The sequence below is a fragment of the Anomaloglossus baeobatrachus genome, chromosome 5 (genome assembly GCF_048569485.1).
Source record: "Anomaloglossus baeobatrachus isolate aAnoBae1 chromosome 5, aAnoBae1.hap1, whole genome shotgun sequence".
Lineage (NCBI taxonomy): Eukaryota > Metazoa > Chordata > Amphibia > Anura > Aromobatidae > Anomaloglossus > Anomaloglossus baeobatrachus.
In genome coordinates this window covers 212,434,103-212,457,300 of record NC_134357.1, presented here as the reverse complement: position 1 = coordinate 212,457,300, position 23,198 = coordinate 212,434,103, and the positions used below count along the sequence as shown (strand labels likewise).

The 23,198-nt window shown below is 44.9% G+C and overlaps 1 protein-coding gene across 3 annotated transcripts in view; it reads left to right on the top strand.

The window, feature by feature from the left end:
- The window catches only part of DRGX (dorsal root ganglia homeobox), a 347,744-nt gene extending 341,322 nt beyond the window's left edge, over positions 1–6,422 (top strand). For 2 of the 3 annotated variants that reach the window (XM_075349121.1, XM_075349120.1), the window contains exon 7: positions 4,054–6,422. In XM_075349121.1, coding sequence (XP_075205236.1) covers positions 4,054–4,316 — 263 coding nt within the window. In that variant the 3' untranslated portion in view covers positions 4,317–6,422. The remainder of the gene's footprint in view (positions 1–4,053) is intronic. The other variant, XM_075349122.1, reaches the window with a different exon arrangement.
- The last annotated feature ends 16,776 nt before the right edge of the window (positions 6,423–23,198 follow it).

Below are 23,198 nucleotides of genomic sequence, written 5' to 3'. Positions count from 1 at the left end.
TATGGCTTACAGCCAATGAAAATCCAAAAGTCGTTATCTCAGAAATTAGAATACTTAACACAAAACACCTGCAAAGGCTTCCTAAGCGCTTAAATTGGTTCCTTAGTCTGATTCAGTGAGCTACACAATCAAGGGGAAGACTGCTGTCTTGATAGATGTCCAGAAAGCAGTCATTGACACTCTCCACAAGGAGGGTAAGCCACAAAAGATCATTGCTAAAATACCTGGCTGTTCACAGAGTGCTGTATCCAAGCATATTAATAGAAAATTGAGTGGAAGGAAAAAGTGTGGTAAAAAAAGGTGCACAAGCAACTGGTCTAACCGCAGCCTTCAAAGGATTGCTAAGAAAAGGCCATTCAAAAATTTGGGGGGGAATCATAAGGAGTCAGTGCTTTAAGAGCCAACACACATAGGCGTATCCAGAACATGGGCTACAAGAGTCACATTTCTTGTGTCGAGCCAATCATGACAAATAGATAACGCCAGAAGTGTCTTATCTGAGCCAAAGAGAAAATAACTGGACTGTTGCTCAGTGGTCCAAGGTGTTGTTTTCAGATCAGTGATGTTTTGGGAAGCCATGTCATCTGCTGGTGTAGGTCCACTGTGCTTCATCAAGACCAAAGTCAGCGCAGCCGTCTAACATGAAATTTTAGAGCACTTCATGCTTCCATCTGTTGACAAACGTTTTAAGGATGGAAATTTTAGGACTTGGTACCTTTCTACACTGCCAAAAGTACCAGTACCTGGTTTAATAACCACATTATCATTGTTCTTGATTGGCCTGGAAACTCTCCTGACCTAAACCCCATATGGGGTATTGTCAAAAGGAAGATGAGAGACAGCAGACCCAACAATGCACACGAGCTGAAGGCTGCTATCAAAGCAACCTAGGTTTCCCTAATGCCGGCGTCACACGGTACGATATATCGGGCGATATGTCGTCGCGGTCACGTCGTAAGTGACGCACATCTGTCATTGTTTGATATATTATAGCGTGTGACAGCTACGAGCGACAGTGAACGAGCAAAAATACTCACCTTATCGTTGCTTGTTGACACGTCGCTCATTTTCAAAAAGTTGTTTCTTCTTCTGTGCGCCGGTTGTTCATCATTCACAGGGCAGCACACATCGCTCCGTGTGACACCCCGGGAACAATGAACACAGCTTACCTGTGTCCTGCCGGCAATGCGGAAGGTAAGAAGGTGGGTGGGATGTTACGTCCCGCTCATCTCCACCCCTCCGCTTCTATTGGCTGGCCGCTGTGTGACGTCGCTGTAACGCCGAACGTCCCTCCCCCTTCAGGAAGAGGATGTTCGCCGCCCACAGCAAGGTCGTCCGGGAGGTAAGTGCGTGTGACATGGAGTTAACGACTTCGTGCGACACGGGCAACTAATTGCCCGTGACGCACAAACGACGGGGGCGGGTATGATCGCTCGTGCGATCGCACGATAGATCGTACCATGTGACGCCGGCATAACACTTAAGCAGTGCCACCGACTGTTCTTCACCATGCCACGCCGCATTGATGCAGTAATTCATGCAAAAGGAGCCCCGACCAAGTATTGAGTGCATTTACTGTGCATACTTTTCAGTAGGCCAACATTTCTGAGTTTAAAATATTTTTTTCAGTTTGTCTTATATAATATTCTGTGTGGAAAGACTCTATATAATATATGTTTTACTTTTTGTATTGAATAACTGAAATAAATTAACTTTTTGATGATATTCTAATTTATTGAGAAGTACTTGTATGTTATCTACTGTAGTCATAAACGACAGGGTAATATGGTGAGAGATGGCCGGGTTCTTAAGGGGCGGAGGAGGCATTTTTTTTCTCTTTTTAATTTTGCCTTATATACAAGTCATTACACAGGAAAGCATGTTTCTAACAATTTTTCCTGTAAAATCAATGTTATCTTCGGTCTTGTATGTTTTATAGTCAGTCAGTAAAAGTAAAGTTATACTCTGACAACATTATTGCTTGCAGCGACCTGGGAGTCAGAGATGCATCCAGACATCTTCCCCTTGCCATTCCCATTCCATTTAAGCACTGTTTCCATCCACTTCAGCAATTTTTCTGCCTTCCCAACCCTCCTCTTCGTGTCTTTTGGAAAAATGATTGAGTTTTTCATTGACTTCCATTATATTCAACACTTGAATTGACCCCGTCCTAGTGTCTGAATGGCTTGATTCGAGTATCGAACACTCCAGCATTTTAGTGCCTGCTCATCAATAATGTGCACAATCATATATACACACATACACATACACACACATTGGGGTGTTTTTACTTTTAATGTTCTCTTGATTTGCCTCCCGTTTGGCCCACGAAGTTGATTGCAGATACTCTGCAGGGGGAAGTAGGTAGTGGCACTATACCTGTAGATGTGTCAGTGTGCCAGCCCTGCCACATCACAGTACAGCAGACACAGATGCATGCAGTTTGCTGTATAAGGGTATGTGCGCACGTTGCTTTTTACCTGCTTTTTACCTGCTTTTTTGCTGCTTTTTCTTCTGCGCTGTTTAATGCCAAAATGGATGTGTTCTTCTATTCAAGCAAAGTCTATGGGAATTTGGGTTTCTTGTTCACACTATGTTGTTCAAAATGCTGCCTTTTTGAGGCAGAACTTTGGTCAAAAACTCAGCTTTTCAAAGAAGCAACATGTCAATTGTTTTTGCCATTTGGGTTTTGCACTGCAAAGCTGAGTTTTTGACCAAAGTTCTGCCACAAAAAGGCAGCATTTTGAACAACATAGTGTGAACAAGAAACCCAAATTCCCATAGACTTTGCTTGAATAGAAGAACACAACCATTTTGGCATTAAACAGCGCAGAAGAAAAAGCAGCAAAAAAGCAGGTAAAAAGCAGGTAAAAAGCAGGTAAAAAGCAACGTGCGCACATACCCTCAGGCCGTGTCTGACATCTTGCAGCGGGCAGCCCTGTACAGTTGCTAGAGGAATAGCCTAAGGAGCATATGCCCCTCTTTACTCTGGCCCAGCTTGCCCCTGTATACTGAGGAAAAAAACCTCATGTAAACTGCACTAAAAAAAAATAGTACCAAAAGTGCCTGAAGAGCTCAGCAAAAAAGCACAGCAAAAATGCAGCAAATTATGCATTTTAAGTGCAATGTTTCTTTTACACATTTTGACAGCAGAAAAATGCTTTATGTTAACAGCCTTATTGTTTACTGCCAGGATAAGATTGTTTTCTGATCATGGTGTTTGACGAGCAGCTTCTCAAATTCGATACTGTGGCTGTCTTTATACTATGACATGTAGCCCCAGTCCCTACTTGGTACCATACGTCTGCTGAAGAAGCAATGGCTCATGAAGGTGGTCCTTCTTTGGTAATCAGTCTTCTTTGCTGGTCCGTATTCCGTATTCAACTTTCTTGTCAGCCCAGGTTACGATGTTCTCTTTGGACAAGGTCACAATGTTCTCTTCTGATCACGTGATGATATTCCCTTCAGAATGGGTCACGATGTACCCTTCAGCCCAGGTTATGGATTCTTCTCTTGGCTCTGGTGTAACTCAGACCTTCCCGGGATCTGAACGCTCTCTGACCCTTATATGGCAATAATGGATGTAAGCCTAGTTCGCTGCCACAGTACCTTTCTGGTACAGATTCTAGCACCAACTCCTCCCTTCAATGGATGATGTGCCCTTTTATATTTAGCAACTTTTCCACAACTGTAACTAGACCCAGCGTTTCCTCCCTTCTCTTCCTAGGGAACATGGACTTCGTTGTTCAGTTCCTCCTACTGGCGTCCTCTTCACTCTTCTTCTGTTCTTATTTCCTTTGGCCAGTAGATGGCGATGTTTACTTACATTGACTACTGCATCCCGTTAAATGCTCATCACATTATGGACATGGATTTTTGCACTAAATATGAAAAAATATTCTTTGAAGACTGCAAAGGCTAAAATACCGCTTTAAGAAATGGGTTGAAAAAATGGTTACAATTTTTTTCATGTGGCTATATATTTTTACATATTTCTCTCTTAAGAAATACGAAATATTTATTTTGTTACATGTGCTGCATTTTGTTTTCCAGGTAGTCCATTGTGTTCCTGCTGTGTGTCCGACCCTCTGGCTCTTTCTTTTCTACCCCCTTACAGCTGCCAGAGCCACCGTACAGCAAGTGTAGCAGCTCTAAGAATGAAGGCAAGGGAGCATTCCGAGGCAGTGCTGCAATCTGCACAGTTACTTGCTCCAACAGGAAGCAATTCCAATGGTTCAATAACAAACCCACATGAGGGTGCACAAGAAAGAAAATCTCAGGTTCAAGAACAGTGTGAAAGTGAAAAAAGTGTATGATTTCTCAGCATCTAAACACTCAGCTCATTGAATTGGAATCCACTGCATTAGGACTTTGGCTGAAAATATTCCTAATTATTATTATTCTCTGTACAGCACTGCTACACACGTCTACAGTGTCTTACAATGGTGAAATTTCAAGCTCTGCAAAAGTTTACTAATCTCTAATTTTAAGTGTATTTTGGACTATTGACTTATTAAAGTAAATGCAGTGATGGGAAAGATGTGTTTGCAAATTAGATTAAATATAAAAAATCTTAAAATATTGAAACTTAGTTATTCTGGGACTCAAGATTGCTATATTACTACACCACATGGAAGACTACAGCACAACTCTTCAATTATTCTAGATTAAATATTGTATTACTGTAAAGAGTTATGTTATATGATTTTCTATATCACTATTGATTTGAGAAGTGGATAACAGGTACATTTTTTTTCCAGATATTATGTTAGCTTTAGTTGCTCTTCATGTCTGCCATAAAGATGTGCTAATTTTAAACTTGATCTTGCCAAAGACATGCAAGAAATTATTTTGTGATGGCTGGCTTGCCAAACTTTTCTGACAATAGGATCAGCACATCACTAGAAAAGTGCTGATGCGTTACATGCTGTTGTGTACATACATTTGTGAGTGAATGGGTTTTCTATGTAGTTGTGTTATTTTTTTAAATAATGCTACTTCATCAAGTTTTCCAAACTCTGCCACAAGGAGGAGCTGTATGGCTAGTAAAAGACATCATAAATCTGAATTTTTATTTGGATTGATTTGTTTTCAAATTTAAAAATGTCAACATTTTTTAATTAGCAGAATTTCCTTAGGGCTCATACATACGGTAGATATCTATGAAAGCGCAAGGAGTCACTCACAGGTGCCTCAATATAGGTTAGGTATTTTCTCCCAGAAACACTATGAATTCCTCTTTGAAATGACACTGATGAAGCAATGCAGAATACACATTTACAGTTGTATTCAGTAGTATTCGTTAAAACACCCTGAAACGCTGCAAGACACACATGAAATTGTAGCAGTTTGCAGGTACAATATGGCCTTGCTACTACAGTGTACAATTCAGAAGTTACACTGACCGAGCCATAATAAGATCTTGTAAATATAAGCTCATGTGGACATAGCCTGTGGCATTTTTTCTCAGTTCACACTTCTCCATAGAACTTTGTTTTATATGAAAGTAACTTCTTTTCGGATTTATTATTTATTTTCAAAAAGAAAATACATACATTTAGATATTGTACATATGTAAAAAGAAATAAAGATATGACTGTTTTCTGTTGCATTAGTATAGGTAGCTGAAAATGCCATTTTGCCAAAATCTAACCAAAGAGTTTGTTTCCAGTCTTGTAGTATAATAATGGTAATATTTGACTTATTTGGACTGTTTAAATTGTTGCTACCGTGTTTCCCCGAAAGTAGGACCCCCCCGAAAGTAAGGCAGGGTGGGGGTTTCGGGGGGGTCCGCCAATGTAGGGCACCCCCCGATTGTAAGGCAGGGTAGCGGGGGGGGGCCGGGGAATGTAAGGCCGCCTATGGGTGGGGGTCCCTGGGGAAAGTACAGGAACTTACCGCTGTTCCCTCGCTCCATCCAGGCCTTCTCCAGTCTCGTGCCACCCGTGGTCCGCCTCCGGTGAATGGCCCCCGCAAGGCTCCCTGCTGGCCATCAGCTCGAGCTGTGATTGGCCAGTCAGCCGGCTCGCAGCTGATTGGCCCTCAGCTCGAGCTGCGATTGGCCAGTCAGCCGGCTCGCAGCTGATTGGCCGAATCAGCCGGCTCGCAGCTGATTGGCCGAAATCAGCCGCGACGTCACCGCCTGCAGGCTCGCTCCGATTGGTCCAGCGTCCCCGGAATCCGAATCGTCAGCCCGGCACAAGTAACGGTAAGTTCCGAAACTGTGTGTGTGTGTGTGTGTGTGTGTGTGTGTGTGTGTGTACGGTATGTGTATGGGTGCTGTATGGGGCTGTATGTGTCAGTGTGTGTGTGTGTGTGTGTGTGTACGGTACCGGTACGATATGTGTGGGTGCCGTGTGGGGCTGTACCGGTACCGTATGTGTCAGTGTGTGTGGTGGCAGAGTGGGGGGCAGAACCACTGTATGGGGAGGCTGCAGGGGGGAGGATGGGGTGGATGCCTGATCCCAAACAATGGGGAGGCTGCAGGGGGGAGGAAGGGGTGGATGCCTGATCCCAAACAATGGGGAGGCTGCAGGGGGGAGGAAGGGGTGGATGCCTGATCCCAAACAATGGGGAGGCTGCAGGGGGGAGGATTGTCATTTTTTTTCCAATGTAAGGCCTCCCCCGAAAGTAAGGCAGGGTGGGACTTTTGGGGGTAAAATTAATGTAAGACAGGGCCTTACTTTCGGGGAAACACGGTATATCTCTAAAGACCTATACTTGTCTAATCAAAACCAGCTTACTAAGTATGTTTTTGTTTTCTTCAGATTTTGGATGTATGTTTTAACCTGTGTAGTGCAGGTCCAAATAAACATCTGCTCTGAAAAAAAAGCTGGAGAATTAATCATGAGCAATTGACTTGAATAATGTTATCATTGGTAAACATTCTTTGACAAGCAACAAGCAGTAACTATTTCTCTAATCGACCTGTGGAGTTATTGCTTCTCCAGTTACTGAACCTGAAGCCACTGTCAACAAATTATCTTCACTCATGGAAGCCTGAATTCTGAGAATAGTTACTTGAGCTTCATTTTAATTTGCATTTAGTTTTATTACATTTAATTTGTATACATAAGGTACTTTTTGGGCACATGCTGTTCTACTAAAGTGGATTAGCCCTACTAACAAATTTTTAGTAGATAATTGTATTTCCCATGATATAACAATTATAGGTTATCTCTTCTTAGAACTCTGCAGTTTCATTCTTATGATATTCCTTCTAGAAATATTTGAAGTAATATTTTTAATTTCTTGGGTTATTGCCACCGTGTTTACACAAACGGCTAATCATCTGCATGGCCAGTATTTTTATACGTGGATATGCACTCATGCACGCACGCACTCATGCACTACCACATATACTCCATGTTGCACACAAACACACAGACACAGACACACACACAGACACACACACACACACACTCAATACTAGATACTGTATTTTACATACACATACTCCAGTTCTTTTAGCAACGCCCATAAAAATGACGTAATCGTCTTGTCGGATACCCTTTTTGCTCCTTGCTTGTCCATTGGAGTGGGTGGTTGGTGCAGCAGCCTTGGTCTTTCTTTTTATGCATCAGTGTTGTGGCAAGTCTTTCCCTCATACTGAGTACACGGTTTTTCTCCAGCCGGTTCACACAGAGTGCCTCTTTTCCTTGTTGTCTCATACTACATACTGCACAACACACAATCACACACTCTCTCCAGCTCTCTCTAAGGCCCCCTTCACACGTCCGTGAAAAACCACACACGTGTTTCACGGATGTGTCAGTGGTGCGTTTTGCCCTCCGTGACCTGTGTTTATGGGCTACGTGTGTTCTCCGTTTGTTATCCGTAATAACACACGGAGAACGGGAACTTTGTACTCACCTGTCCCTGGCGTCGCTGTCCGTGGTGCTGATCTTTGGTCTCCAGCCCTGCAGACTCGCCGCTGCTGCTGCTTCCAGCCGCAGTGAAGGGAATATTCAATTAGCATAAAGAGCGGTGGTTGGCAGCAAGTGACAGCAGCGGCAGAGACAGGAGGGCTGGAGAAGGTGAGTAATGGTTTGTTTTTTTTCTCACACACACGTCTTTTCTCCGGTGCGTGTCACATGGAACACATCCATGTGGTCAAGTAACAGTTATTGAAGATACAATAATTAAAGCAAAAACAATTACAATCCTGCTCTTAAGAGCTTATGTGGTGCCCCTGGTCTTCAGGCGCCACAGGGTATTACACTACTTTTCTGGGGTAATATCTATCCTGGGTCAGGAGAGGGTTAACCTATCGGTGTCTTCACAAAACACACACAAACAACAGCAGGTACTTACTCACAGGGGGTTGGACGAGGGCAGACAGAGGAGCCAGCAATCACAAAGCATGGGACTTCCCCGGTCACTAGGACAACCCCTGGGGGCGGGGACCACATGGGGTAGAAGTAGGCACAACCATCACACTTTAGACAGAACCTTCCTGAGCACAGCTTGGGATAACATCTAGCACTGACACAGGAGTTAGTGCTTCCTCTTTCTTTGTGGGCCCGTGGCTTAGAACAGGAGGCTCGGCTCGGGTTCCGGATAGCTACAGAGGGACACCTCACTAAAAGACTTTCACGGGCACTGGCAGTAACCGCCGACTATCCGGGATCAGCGGGAGCCCATCGTGGCAGATATCGGTGCTCTGGGGCAGTGCCTGAACAACTTGTGAGTAAAGGACCTAGAACCGCAGCCCCTGCCTCTGCCTCTCCTTTATCGTCGCCGTCGCCCAGCACTGCAGCGCCAACGGGGACTTCCATCACACCTCCGTCATCCTCCCAGGATAATCCCGCTCTGCCTGTGGGGAACGGCACCATCACAGCTGCACCTGACATCTGCCCTGGTGAGAGACCCTGCAGTGGCGGCCCTCATCCCTGGCTGCGTACCACAGGTGTCGTCATGATCCTAATAGACTTTCCTAAACCTCCAACCACTACCTCCAACCTCCCTGCCACCCTCCAATCCTCTCTCCTGTACGTCTCGGTGTAACAGAACCGGGCCAGGCCACCCCGTGATAACGCAGAGCATCTGCACCCCTGGCCCGGCAATGAGTAGGTTAAAACACCTGACCTGAGGGGCGCTACACTTACAATCTATAATGTGATGAGAGGAGGGTGAGACACTGTACAATTGCTTATTTACGATGGTCAAGGCATCTCAAAGAAATGGGGGATAGATAAAGGCTGCATGAGCCAGTCATCAGCCAATGTTTGTAATACCTTTGGCTGCGGTGGAGTTTGACAGAGAATTGTGTTCTGAGAAATAGTAGAGAGGATATATATGAATTGACTATGATTAGGGAAGGTCATAGATCAGATCACCCTAAAATTATGTGTTTTTAGGAAGCGTCTGAAGCTGTGTAAGTTGTTGATCATCCTAGTTTCTTGGAGCCAGGAGTTAGAGGTTCAGTGTAGATGTTAGTTGAAAGTCATTTGCAGAGCATAGAGAACAGGTACGGTGTTAGACAGAGATGGGGTGGAGATGTAAGGGGGGGTTCCATGTTGTGAAGAGCTTTGTGGGTGAGAACAAGCAATTTAAATTGGATCCTATGATTATGGGCAGCCAGTTCAATGACTGGCATCAAGCTTATACGAGGTCACGATTAGCCAATAGGTGACCCTGGCTGCTGCATTAAGAATGGACTGGAGAGGGGAAAGTATAGTGAGGGGCAGGCCAATTAATAGAGAATTACAGGAATCAAGGCAGGAGTGGATCAGGGTCACAGTGAGGGTTTTTGCTGTTTCCATGGTAAGAAAGGGGCAGATTCTAGAGATGTCCTTTCAGTGCATGCAATAACATTGGGTGAGAGATTGTATATAGGAGATGAGGGAAAGATTGATGTAAAGCATAACACCTGGACAGCAAGCGTTATTTTGGTGCCACAGACAGTATATTCTGAAACAGTATAAAGATATATGTCCTTTTTAGTTTTTAATAGAACTAACATATTACACATAGTGTTCTGCAGGGAGGCATAGTGCTTAATTCATCAGTACAGTCTTAAATCTTTTGTTGACCATAGCAACCACTCGGAGCCTAGCTTTCATTTTTTTTAAGCAGCTCTAGTCAAATGAAATCTACACTGTTATGCGGGCGTCACATGATACGATCTATCGTGCGATTGCACGAGCAATCGTACCCGCCCCCGTTGTTTGTGCGTCACGGGCAATTAGTTGCCCGTGGCGCACAAAGTCGTTAAACTGCCGTCACACTTAAAATATGTGCGCACGTTGCGTAATTACATGCAGTTACGCTGCGCTTTGTAGCGCAGCGTAACTGCATGCATCCTGCGTCCCCTGCATAATCTATGGAGATTGTGCAGGGGCCATGCGCACGTGGCGTCTTAGAGCGCAGCGCTTCGGCTGCTGCCCGAAGCGCGCGTTCTAAGAAGTGACATGTCACTTCTTCCGTGCGCTTTGCCGGCAGCCCCTGCTCTGTCTATGGCAGGAGCTGCAGGCAGAGCGCATGGAATCGGCTTTTTTTTTCACTACGGACATTTTCGGCAGTGATTTGAAGTGCACGTGTGCTCTTCAGATCGCTGCAGAAATTTCTGCAGTGAAGTACGCCACGTGCGCACATAGCCTAACTTACACAGTAAATGCACTCAATACTTGGTCGGGGCTCCTTTTGCATGAATTAATGCATCAATGTGGCGTGGCATGGTGAAGATCAGTCTGTGGCACTGCTTAAGTGTTATGCCGGTGTCACATGGTACGATCTATCGTGCGATCGCACGAGCGATCATACCCGCCCCCGTCGTTTGTGCGTCACGGGCAATTAGTTGCCCGTGTCGCACGAAGTCGTTAACCCCCTGTCACACGCACTTACCTCCCGGACGACCTCGCTGTGGGCGGTGAACATCCACTTCCTGAAGGGGGTGGAATGTTCGGCATCACAGCGACGTCACACAGCAGCCGGCCAATAGAAGCGGAGGGGTGGAGATGAGCGGGACGTAAACATCCCGACCACCTCCTTCCTTCCGCATAGCCGGTCGGAGCTGTGGGACACAGGTAAGCTGTGTTCATCGTTCCCGGGGTGTCACACGGAGCGATGTGTGCTGCCCCGGGTACGGTGAACAATCGGCGCAAAGAAAAATAAACGACTTTTTAAAAATAAACGATGTGTCAACGAGACACGATTTGCAAACGTTCTGCGTCGCTCGTAGGTGTCACACGGGACGACATTGTAAACGATGCCGGATGTGCGTCACGAAAACCGTGACCCCAACGACATATTGCACAATAGATCGTCTCGTGTGACGCCCGCATTACGGGTTGCTACGTGCAACAAGCTCAATTTTTCTTGTAAATAGTTTTTCCCATTTACCTTTCCTGCTAATCCTCCTTTTCAGGAAATACATACAAAAATTAAACACTTAAGAGCCAGTTCATATGTGGCAATTTTGTTTGAGTAATTTCTGCAAGTGGAAAATCTTTTCCATACCTGTGAATTGGATTGTTTCTCCATGATATGGGTAAATTTCTTCCCACCCCACTCAGAACAACTGACCTATGCAATCCTCATAGTATAACTGAGAATTAATGATTGCAAACAGAATACAAAAGCAGAATATTGAGGCACAACTGGAAGCCATTTATAAAATCTGATGCCATCTCCCCTGTCTGTATGGAAGATGACCAATCTTATAACAACAGGCAATATGGCAATAGTTTTCACCTTCACTGGCGAGGATGCTGCCAATCTAATTGGGCACTTCCTAGAGAGTACTGTCTTTTTAGTAATTTTGAAAGGCTAGATAATTAATACAGAAATTCATTCTAGTTTCTTTTAAGTGTTGATCTACTAAATGAAATTCTGCTGATTCATGTTGGCAAATTGTTAGAAATGTATTGAAAAATGTATATATTTCCAAACATGAAATTTTGCTGGACAGACTGTCACCTATCATACTAAATTCATACAATGTTTGGGTTCTTTTTTGATGTACAGAAATGGAAATTCTTCTAACCTATATGTCTATTACACCCATAGACTTATTATGATCAAATCAACTGTTAGAAATTGGCCTTTTGGCAAATGTTTGGCGCTAAGGCTGCTTTCACACATCAGTTTTTTGCCATCAGACACAATCCGACAAAAACCTGAAAAAACGGATCCGGCGTCTGTTGCCGCTGGATCCGTTCTTCCCCCATAGACTTCTATTAGCGCCGGATTGTGCCGGATGGCCTTGAGTTCCATCCGGCTTTCGCTGGGTCCGGCAAAATTTGCTTTTCCGGTGGCTGGATGGAACACTGAGAGGAACGTTTTTTGTCTCCGGCAAAAAAAGTATCGCGCCGGATCCGGCACTATACGGCGTGTTTTATAATAAAAGCCTATGAACGCCGGATCCGGCGTAATATGGCAAAAAACGGATATGGCCGCCGGATCCGTTTTTTTTAACTGAGCATGCTCAGTATCACAACGGATCCGTCAAAAAACTCAAGGGACTGATGGAAAAAATTGATGCAACTGATCCATTTTTTCGCCGGATCCGTCGCATCAGTTTTTTTGCCGGATCGTGCCTGATGCCAAAAAACTGATGTGTGAAAGCAGCCTTAGTCGCACAGGGGCACAAGAGGTAACAAAGCCAATTTTCTTCTCCAAAACAGTTAGAATTGTACATTATGATGAGCTCTTGGATTGAAAAGGAGCCATGTACAGGGACCCTTTTCTGTCTATGTTCACCAGTGCCACAACATATACAAGTCAATGACAAACATACACAATTTTATAAGTTTATATCTTTGCTCAAATGCTAAACTCAGTGTGAAAAGTGTGAACCTAGCCTAAAGTGGGCTTTACACGCTGCGACATCGCTCAAGTGATCTCGTTGGGGGTCAAGGATTTTGTGACGCACATCCGGTCGCTTTTTTGTCTTTGCGTGTGACACCTATGAGCGATTTTGAATCGTCGCAAAAACGGTCAAAATCACTCATCGGTGACATGCCCCCCTATTCTCGAATATCGCTGCTGCTTGGTGTACAAAGTAGTTCGGCACTCCTGCGGCAGCACACACCGCTATGTGTGACACCGCAGGAACAAGGAACCTCACCTTACCAGCGGCCGCCCGCAATGAGGAAGGAAGAAGGTGGGCAGGATGTTACGTCCTGCTCATCTCCGCCCCTTCGCTTCTATTGGGCGGCGGTTCGGTGACGCTGCTGTGATGTTGCTGTGATGCTAAACGAACCGCCCTCTTAGAAAGGAGGCGGTTCGCCGGTCACAGTGACGTCGCTAGGCAGGTAAGTAGTGTGATGGGTCAGCGCGATGTTGTGCGCAACGGGCAGCGATTTGCCCGTGTCACACAACCGATGGGGGCGGGTACGCACTCTAGCGATATCGGTAACGATATCGCAGCGTGTAAAGCGGCATTAAGAATACTAAGCAGACTACATGGCGCAGAGACAAAGTGACTCTCTACCAGAATCTCAAACAATTGTTGCTTATATGGTGATTTTGCTATTTTAGCACCAAGTTAGGCTAAGGTCACACATTCCAATGCTCTACGCTGAGCTCTGTTTGAGTTCCTGTTGTAATCCCCGAAGAACAGGATCCAACAGAAATCCCTAACAGCCCTGACAATGCCATATGCGATTATGATTATAGGTGAGTAACTTTGAACTCCCACCTTGCATTGTCTGCATTTTATAGATGTGCATAAAACATGATGGATTCTGGGGATTTTAACAGAAACCTCAACGTATTGTTCAGTGTAGAACAAAGCGTACAGTTAGGTCCAGAAATATTTGGACAGTGACACAATTTTCGCGAGTTGGGCTCTGCATGCCACCACATTGGATTTGAAATGAAATCTCTACAACAGAATTCAAGTGCAGATTGTAACGTTTAATTTGAAGGTTTGAACAAAAATATCTGATAGAAATTGTAGGAATTGTACACATTTCTTTACAAACACTCCACATTTTAGGAGGTCAAAAGTAATTGGACAAATAAACCAAACCCAAACAAAATATTTTTATTTTCAATATTTTGTTGCGAATCCTTTGGAGGCAATCACTGCCTTAAGTCTGGAACCCATGGACATCACCAAACATTGGGTTTCCTCCTTCTTAATGCTTTGCCAGGCCTTTACAGCCGCAGCCTTCAGGTCTTGCTTGTTTGTGGGTCTTTCCGTCTTAAGTCTGGATTTGAGCAAGTGAAATGCATGCTCAATTGGGTTAAGATCTGGTGATTGACTTGGCCATTGCAGAATGTTCCACTTTTTTGCACTCATGAACTCCTGGGTAGCTTTGGCTGTATGCTTGGGGTCATTGTCCATCTGTACTATGAAGCGCCGTCCGATCAACTTTGCGGCATTTGGCTGAATCTGGGCTGAAAGTATATCCCGGTACACTTCAGAATTCATCCGGCTACTCTTGTCTGCTGTTATGTCATCAATAAACACAAGTGACCCAGTGACATTGAAAGCCATGCATGCCCATGCCATCACGTTGCCTCCACCATGTTTTACAGAGGATGTGGTGTGCCTTGGATCATGTGCCATTCCCTTTCTTCTCCAAACTTTTTTCTTCCCATCATTCTGGTACAGGTTGATCTTTGTCTCATCTGTCCATAGAATACTTTTCCAGAACTGAGCTGGCTTCATGAGGTGTTTTTCAGCAAATTTAACTCTGGCCTGTCTATTTTTGGAATTGATGAATGGTTTGCATCTAGATGTGAACCCTTTGTATTTATTTTCATGGAGTCTTCTCTTTACTGTTGACTTAGAGACAGATACACCTACTTCACTGAGAGTGTTCTGGACTTCAGTTGATGTTGTGAACGGGTTCTTCTTCACCAAAGAAAGTATGCGGCGATCATCCACCACTGTTGTCATCCGTGGACGCCCAGGCCTTTTTGAGTTCCCAAGCTCACCAGTCAATTCCTTTTTTCTCAGAATGTACCCGACTGTGGATTTTGCTACTCCAAGCATGTCTGCTATCTCTCTGATGAATTTTTTCTTTTTTTTCAGCCTCAGGATGTTCTGCTTCACCTCAATTGAGAGTTCCTTAGACCGCATGTTGTCTGGTCACAGCAACAACTTCCAAATGCAAAACCACACACCTGTAATCAACCCCAGACCTTTTAACTACTTCATTGATTACAGGTTAATGAGGGAGACGCCTTCAGAGTTAATTGCAGCCCTTCCTTAGAGTCCCTTGTCCAATTACTTTTGGTCCCTTGAAAAAGAGGAGGCTATGCATTACAGAGCTATGATTCCTAAACCCTTTCTCCGATTTGGATGTGAAAATTCTCATATTGCAGCTGGGAGTGTGCACTTTCAGCCCATATTATATATATAATTGTATTTCTGAACATGTTTTTGTAAACAGCTAAAATAACAAAACTTGTGTCACTGTCCAAATATTTCTGGACCTAACTGTATGTGTGAACCTGGCCTTAGGTTGAAGAAATTGCATTATGACAAATATTTGCAACATAGCTTTATACAAAAAGTGATCTGACCATGTAAATCAGGAGTATTATGAAAGGTTACAGTGTTTATCCATTGGATAACAGGATATATTTATAAAAAAAGATTATTTTTTTGTGATTGTTTGTGAGTATTATTATGTTTGAGTGTGTTATATTATTGCTTCTTAATATTTCTTACTAGATATTGACAAATTGAGGTCATTTCTGCTTATATTCATGCCCTAAAAATATAAGAATATAAGCAAATTAGAAGCTTTTTGTTTCTTTGTATTTAATAGGTTAAAGGGAAAATACTTTTGTGAATATCAATCACATACTCTAATACAGAGGTCTCAAACTTGGCTGAGTATATGGGATGCACATGAAAAAAAAATAATTTGGTGGGCCACATTGTTTGCAGGACAAAGTGACATTTTTAGCGATATCATACTTTTTTATATACACCTTTGGATCACCTTTTTTGCATGTTTGTTTTATTTTTTTTTTAAATGGAATACATCACATGGGTTATGATACCGTTTTATAGCTTGGGTCATTGTGGATGTGGCGATAACAAACATCCACTTTTTTTGTTTATTTTAGTTTAGACATAAAAAAAAAAAGTTTAGTGGTAAAATCAAAATTACATTTTTTTTATACATTTTATCCTTTTCCTGTAAGCAATATTGTCTTATAATTAACATCATATAGTAATTTTTGCCACCATCTTGTAGTAATATTGTTATCCTGGTCCCCATCTTGTAATAATGTCCCCATCCTGGTCCTCATCTTCTAGTAATGTCCCCATATTGATCTTCTTGTAGTAATTTGCCCATCCTTGTTCCCATCCTGTAATAATGGTTATGAAAGGTTACAGTGTTTATCCATTGGATAACAGGATATATTTATAAAAAAGATTATTTTTTTTTGTGATTGTTTGTGAGTATTATTATGTTTGAGTGTGTTATATTATTGCTTCATATTATTTCTTACTAGATATTGACAAATTGAGGTCATTTCTGCTTATATTCATGCCCTAAAAATATAAGAATAAAAGCAAATTAGAAGCTTTTTGTTTCTTGGTATTTAATAGGTTAAAGGGAAAATACTTTTGTGAATATCAATCAAATACTCTAACACAGAGGTCTCAAACTTGGCTGTGTACATGGGATTCACTTGAAAAAAAAATAATTTGGTGGGCCACATTGTTTGCAGGACAAAGTGACATTTTTAGCGATATCATACTTTTTTATATACACCTTTGGATCACCTTTTTTGCATGTTTGTTTTATTTTTTTTTAAAATGGAATACATCACATGGGTTATGATACCGTTTTATATCTTGGGTCATTGTGGATGTGGCGATAACAAACATCCACTTTTTTTGTTTATTTTAGTTTAGACATAAAAAAAAAAGTTTCATGGTAAAATCTAAATTACATTTTTTTTATACATTTTATCCTTTTCCTGTAAGCAATATTGTCTTATAATTAACATCATATAGTAATTTTTGCCACCATCTTGTAGTAATATTGCTATCCTGGTCCCCATCTTGTAATAATGTCCCCATCCTGGTCCTCATATTCTAGTAATGTCCCCATATTGATCTCCTTGTAGTAATTTGCCCATCCTTGTTCCCATCCTGTAGTAATGTACCCATCCTTGTTCGCATCCTGTAGTAATGTGCCCATCCTTATTCCCATCCTGTAGTATTCTCCTCATCCTTGTCCCCATCCTGTATTAATGTGTCCATTCTTGCCCCATCCTGTAGTAATCTGCCCATCCTTTTTTCCCATCCTGCAGTAATGTGCTCATCCTTGTCCCCATTTTATAGTAATGTGCCCATTTTTGTCCCTATTCTGTAGTAATGTGCCAATCCCAGTCCCCATCCTGTAGTAATGTGCTCAATTTTTTCCCCAACCTGCAGAAATGTCCCTATCCTGTACCCCTTCTTGTAGCCATGTCCCATCTTGTAGTAAGGTCCCCTATTATGCCGTTCTTCACATATACATGAAAAAAAAGATTATTCTCACCTCTCCTCCATTCCCTCGGCATACTCTTTTCTGCTTCTTGCAGCCCACAGGCACATAGCCCCCTTTACGATTGCGGCCCAGTGCTGGCGCCACACAGAGACAAACTGCACAGTTTTACCAATGACAGCCACCGGCCAACCACAGGCAAACAGCTGACGTCAGTGTATGATGTCAGCTGCTGGCCTCTGATTGGCTGGCACCTGCCATTGTTATAACTGTGCAGAGAGCTTCTCTGTGCACCGCTGTAAATACATTCAACTGAAATAAAGTGCTGAGCTGATGACTTTGGTCCGCACACTGGGCTGCAATTATCAAGGGGGCTATGTATCTGTGGGTCACAAGAAGCAGCCACATGTGGTACATGGGCCTCATGCTTGAGACCTCTCTTCTAACGGATAGTTTGTATAATAACTAGGGATGGGCAAGCACTAAAATGCTCAGGTGCTTGATACTCGACTTGAACAAGTTGTATTTCTCGAGTGCTTGTCTTGACTAATGAGCATAATGGAAGTCAAAGGGAAACTCAACCATTTTTCTTGTAGATCCACCCAGGAGGTCTAGGGGGCAGGAAAACTGTTGAAATGGATAGAAGCAATGCTGAAGTGGAATGGGAATAGCATGTGGAAGATGCCTAGACATATATTTCACTCCTATATCGCTGCTGGGAACAATTTTGTTAGATTATTACGACATTTTTATGGACTGACAATATAACATTCCATACTGAAGATAACATTTAACAAAAAAAGTTAGTAAACATTCTATCCTGTATAATGGCTTATATATAAGGCAAACTTAACTAGAAAGAAAAAACACATCCTACACCACTTACGCTATGTTGCAGACATTACCTTTTCCTTGAAAAACTCTGTGTTTTCCAGGGTGCATTTCACCACTGACACATGGACAAGCAAGCATGGTCTAGGGCGTTACATCTCGTTAACTGGGCACTGGGTTACTCTGGTGGCTGCGATGGCAGGCGGGAAAGGGTCTACTTCCCAAATCTTGAAATCCCCAAATCTTGCAGGACAAACATCTAGATCTATCACTTTCTCCACTGCTTCTACTTCCTCCACATCCTCTAAAGGGGGCTTTACACGCAGTGATATCACTAGCGATATCGCTAGGGAGCATACCCACCCCCATCGTTTGTGCGTCACGGGCAAATCGCTGCCCGTGGCGCACAATATCGTTAGGAGCCATCACACGGACTTATCTGCCTAGCAACGTCGCTGTGGCCGGCGAACTGCCTCCTTTCTAAGGAGGCGGTTCGTGCGGCGTCACAGCGGCGTTACTAAGCAGCCACCCAATAGAAGTGGAGGGGTGGAGATGAGCGGCCGTAACATCCCGCCCACCTCCTTCCTTCCTCATTGCCGGTGGCCGCAGGTAAGCTGTAGTTCATCGTTCCCGAGGTGTCACACATAGCGATGTGTGCTGCCTCGGGAACGATGAACAACCTGCGTCCTCAACAATCAATGATTTTTTGAAAAGGAACGACGTGTCAGCAATGGATGATTTGGTGAGTATTTTCCATCGTTAACGGTCGCTCGTTGGTGTCACAAGCAACAACGTCGCTAACGAAGATCTTGATCCCATCTCTTTTGTCTGTGGTTGGTTGATGCGTTGCCCTGCCACCAGCACAACGTGGACTTGGAGTGTCCGACACATGAGTGCCTTCTTGCTGCACTATCTGCAACATGATGCCCATTTTGTTAGGATTAGAAATACTACTGACTACTGAGTTACCACTCTGTTAGCTCACTGTACAAAAGTAAATTTAGCAAGATGTTTCCCCTCCTGGAAAGGGATGCACAGATGCTGGACTTTTGAAACAAGCTTGTAGACCATCTTAACAGTAATTTTAAACAAGACAGAATTAAGGCACACAGCGTACATGGCAGTTCTAGAATTCCAACCACAGGAACGTTTTCTCTTCAACAAGGAAACATCAGAAGTAGCAGCAGTTCAAGTGTCAGAAGCAATTTCTGTCAGGTTTGGCACACATTTTATAGACCATGGCATGCACCAGCAGAAAAGAGTAGAAGTCTGATAGATTGTGAACAGCTGGAGAAGATGGTGCAGGAGTTTCTGGAGCTCAATATCGATGCCATAAGGGGGAATAGAGACTCGTTTGCATATTGGTCTTCAAAAATGGAAGTGTGGCTTGAGCTTGCCAGTCATGTCTTGGAAGTTTTGGCCTGCCCCGCCACCAGCAATTTTTCAGAATGTGTCTTCGAACTAGGGAAACAAGTGCACCACTATATATAATTTAATATAATAAATAGCAGAATGGGGATCTGGTGCTCCCCAATTTAGTAAAGACATGCAATACAATATGAAAGAAAAATAACACTCCACTTATGTGACGCCCTAGCAAAACCAGGTAGTCACACATAGGCCCCCACATAACACTTTCCCTCACCTAGGTGACACACAGCCAACCTGAAACCCTAGTCACCCCCCTTAGGGCAAGACAGGCACACCAGTGGGCGGGACCAGGCGGTAAGGAAAGGAAACGCCCACGGTCTAGACAGCCCAGGGCAGGAAAACAGTCAGTTTGAGTTGGAGTTCGAGTTGAGAGGAGTGTGGGCTGGAGCTAGGTGTAGCTCCATCAGAGGAGGTTCAAGTTGAACGGTGCCAGGGTCGGAGCCCTGGTACCTTGGCTAGGTGGCAGACGGTGGGCACAGAGGGGGTACTTAGACCCCTAAGCCAGGACCGAAATCAGCGGCCTAGCTAATTAACTGATTGAGGGCAGGATTATAGGTCCTGTCCCAACCAAAGTCCCGAAAGAAGACAACCACCCACAGATAGGGATAGGGCAACCGCCAGGGCCCATGAATCCCACGGGTTAGCGTCTGCGGGCACAGCTCCTTAGGCACCCATCAAGCCGGGAGCGGACTCCTGAGTTCCAAACCAGGCAGCCCACAATACAAAAACACAGTGCAGAGGAAAGGTCAGTGACCACCAGCCCAAGTGGGGATCCAGAGTACAACCGGCCGTGGCGGCCGGCCACCAGCACCTTGGTTTACCAAAAGACTCGTGTGATTCATTCAATAGTGAGTAACCAACTATCCCCCGGTCCATCCAGGCGTGCAAGCCCCTGCCATCGTCATACCCTGCACAGAGACACTGGGCCCTGGGGCAACCATCCCTACCCACGGAGTGGTTAACATCCGGCTGCCATTACATCTCCCCTGAGTATCCCACAACAGCAGCGGTGGTGTCCCACTTCACCACACACCGTGGGTGGCATCACAGACATTCTACAATCAATCCCGTACAAATACGTCCCCCTTTTATTCGGAGTGACCGCGAGACCCCCGGGTCCGGGGAATCCCTCGAGCCATATCATAGGCCCCGGATCCGAGCAGTGCCGGCTGCAGGCACGGGGGCGGCACACCCCCATAGCAGAGCACACCATAAATAATGAATAAGAAAACCTTTATTGTGCATCCAACATTAAAACCTATAAGAGAAATCCCTAAGATGAGCCAACCCCTATCGCAAAGCAAAGTTGCAGTACATAGCCAAATAACAAATGTGTACTGGATATATAATGGAAATGAAGTGTGCATATATATATATAATTCAGACCATTTAGCTTGTGACTCGCCCACCCCAGGGCTATGGGACACCCGGTGCCGGGCCGGATTAGTCCAGTGGTGGTCAGTGGTGGCTGGGCCCGGCTCCGTGGCCCTGGTGGGTGTCAGTAGAATATGTGGCTTGCTTATTAATGGTTGTGTTCGTGACGCCACCTGTGGTCTGCGGCTATTAAGCCGCCGCTGCTGTGTGAGGCCTCCGGGGTGATGTTATGGCAGCAATGGTGGTACTGCTCCCCACAGGTGGAGCGGAGCCCCGGGGATACTGTTAGTGCTCGTGGAAGTCTATGAGGTTGTGTGGCTAACACGGTGCAGGGCCGACAGGCGATGAAAGAACCAGGCATAAACAACAGTCTCTTTACCTTTTCCTCTTTACTTTGGAAACAGTCCAGTCCTGGGAGACCGTTACAGGTGGTGATGGGGATCCGGTCGGCCTGGAAGTACTTGGGGTGATCTCTCTGGCCAGCTGAGTATGAGGCCTACTCCTGTACTTTGCTTTGTTACAATAGGACCCTGCTTCTCTGAATCCAGCAATGGCCCTCTGTGCTGCTGGGACTGTTGGTACGTCCCTTTCCCTCTGTAGCAGGCTGCGCAGGCTCTCTCTCTGGTGCTTCTCTGCTGGAATCCACACCGGCCTTGATGCTGCAGCTGTACTTTTGGGATGTTTTTGGGCCAGGTGCTTGCAGCTCTCCTGCCCTTCGGATTCGGCTACCAGGGAGTATTTTAAGCCCTGGTGGCCACAGACTCCGATGTCGGAGTCTCTCCGCTGCCTCTCAGCTACTCCTGCTTCTCTGGGCCAAGCTACTCTAGCTCTAGGCCCCAGATTCACAGGACAGCTCACTCTGCGTCTGTTCACCTCTACTGCTCTCTACAGACTGAACACTACTTCCTCTCTCAGATCAGACTTAAGGGGATGCTCCCTGGAATCCCAGGTTCAGAGCTCCCCCTGCTGGCCGGAGGGAGAACTGCGTTGGGTGTTAAACTTGCTGGCCAATGGATCTCCCAATTACCTCCAGGCTCAGCATTAACCCTTTGGGAGGGCAATGTTGTTGTGGCGACCAGGTCCTGGGGCGCCACACTTGCAACAATACAGGTAACCTAATAGCAAACCCATACTGCGTGCTTGGTAAACTGAGAACACTATGCAACCTAATATACACAAGATATGGTGTGAATACCCATGAGGCATGTAAAAGTAATAACAGGAAGCACAAAATAGGTGAGTTCTAAGGTGGAGGCTAGGGCAGTCAAAGTTTCATGCCCTACGCGTATCGCTGCCGGCTTCATCAAGGGAAGATGACACACAAGCAGGGTGTATATATACAAACATAAATACATTTAGAAATACCAATGAGGAGCACCTGTAGTAGCATGTCGATAGGGTGGTACGGACCTGGTGCTTAGTGATGGCTCATGCAAGCATATAGCGTGGGATGTAGCAGTCCTTGTAACGATTAAGAGGTAAGAAAAAGCAATGTGCAGTGTCTTGATTAAAGTTATCTGGTGCGATGCATGATGGAGGTGATTAAAAGCAGGCTAGAGTTTATGGAAGGAAGATGTCATGTAGAGCTGCAGTGTAAATGATGGTGAGAGGATATCTTGGAGTATTAAAGCTGAAACAAAAGATGTGTTTTGGACCACATGTGTGAGTAATGGAAAATGGAAATACCAGAGTATTAGGGGAGAAAAAAGGCAAGAAGAAAGAAACGTATCTTCAGCACTGCTGGTGTCGCGGGCGGAGAAAGGGGACGCCGCTGTGCTACGCTAACGCTCGGGTCCGGCGCTGCTGCGGCTACTGCTCGGTGGCTCGAGCAGTGGGCCAGATCCGGGGACTCGAGCGGCGCTCCTCGCCCATGAGTGAAAGGGGAGGTGATTTGGTGTGGGGGATTTAGTCCGTGACGCCACCTACGGGTCGTGGTGAAGATGGGCACCACCGCTGCTGGTGACGGGGATCCCAGGAGCGATGGTGGGGAGCAGCTGGGATGTTGTTTACCCCCTCCGTGGGTAAGGGTTGGTGGTCCCGGGACCCGGTGATGTGATGGGACTGCAGGGCCGGTGAGGTGCAGGGTCGCTGGGACAGCGCGGCGCAGTGCCGGATGGCACAGATGTACTCACTCAGCAAATGAGGCACAAAGTC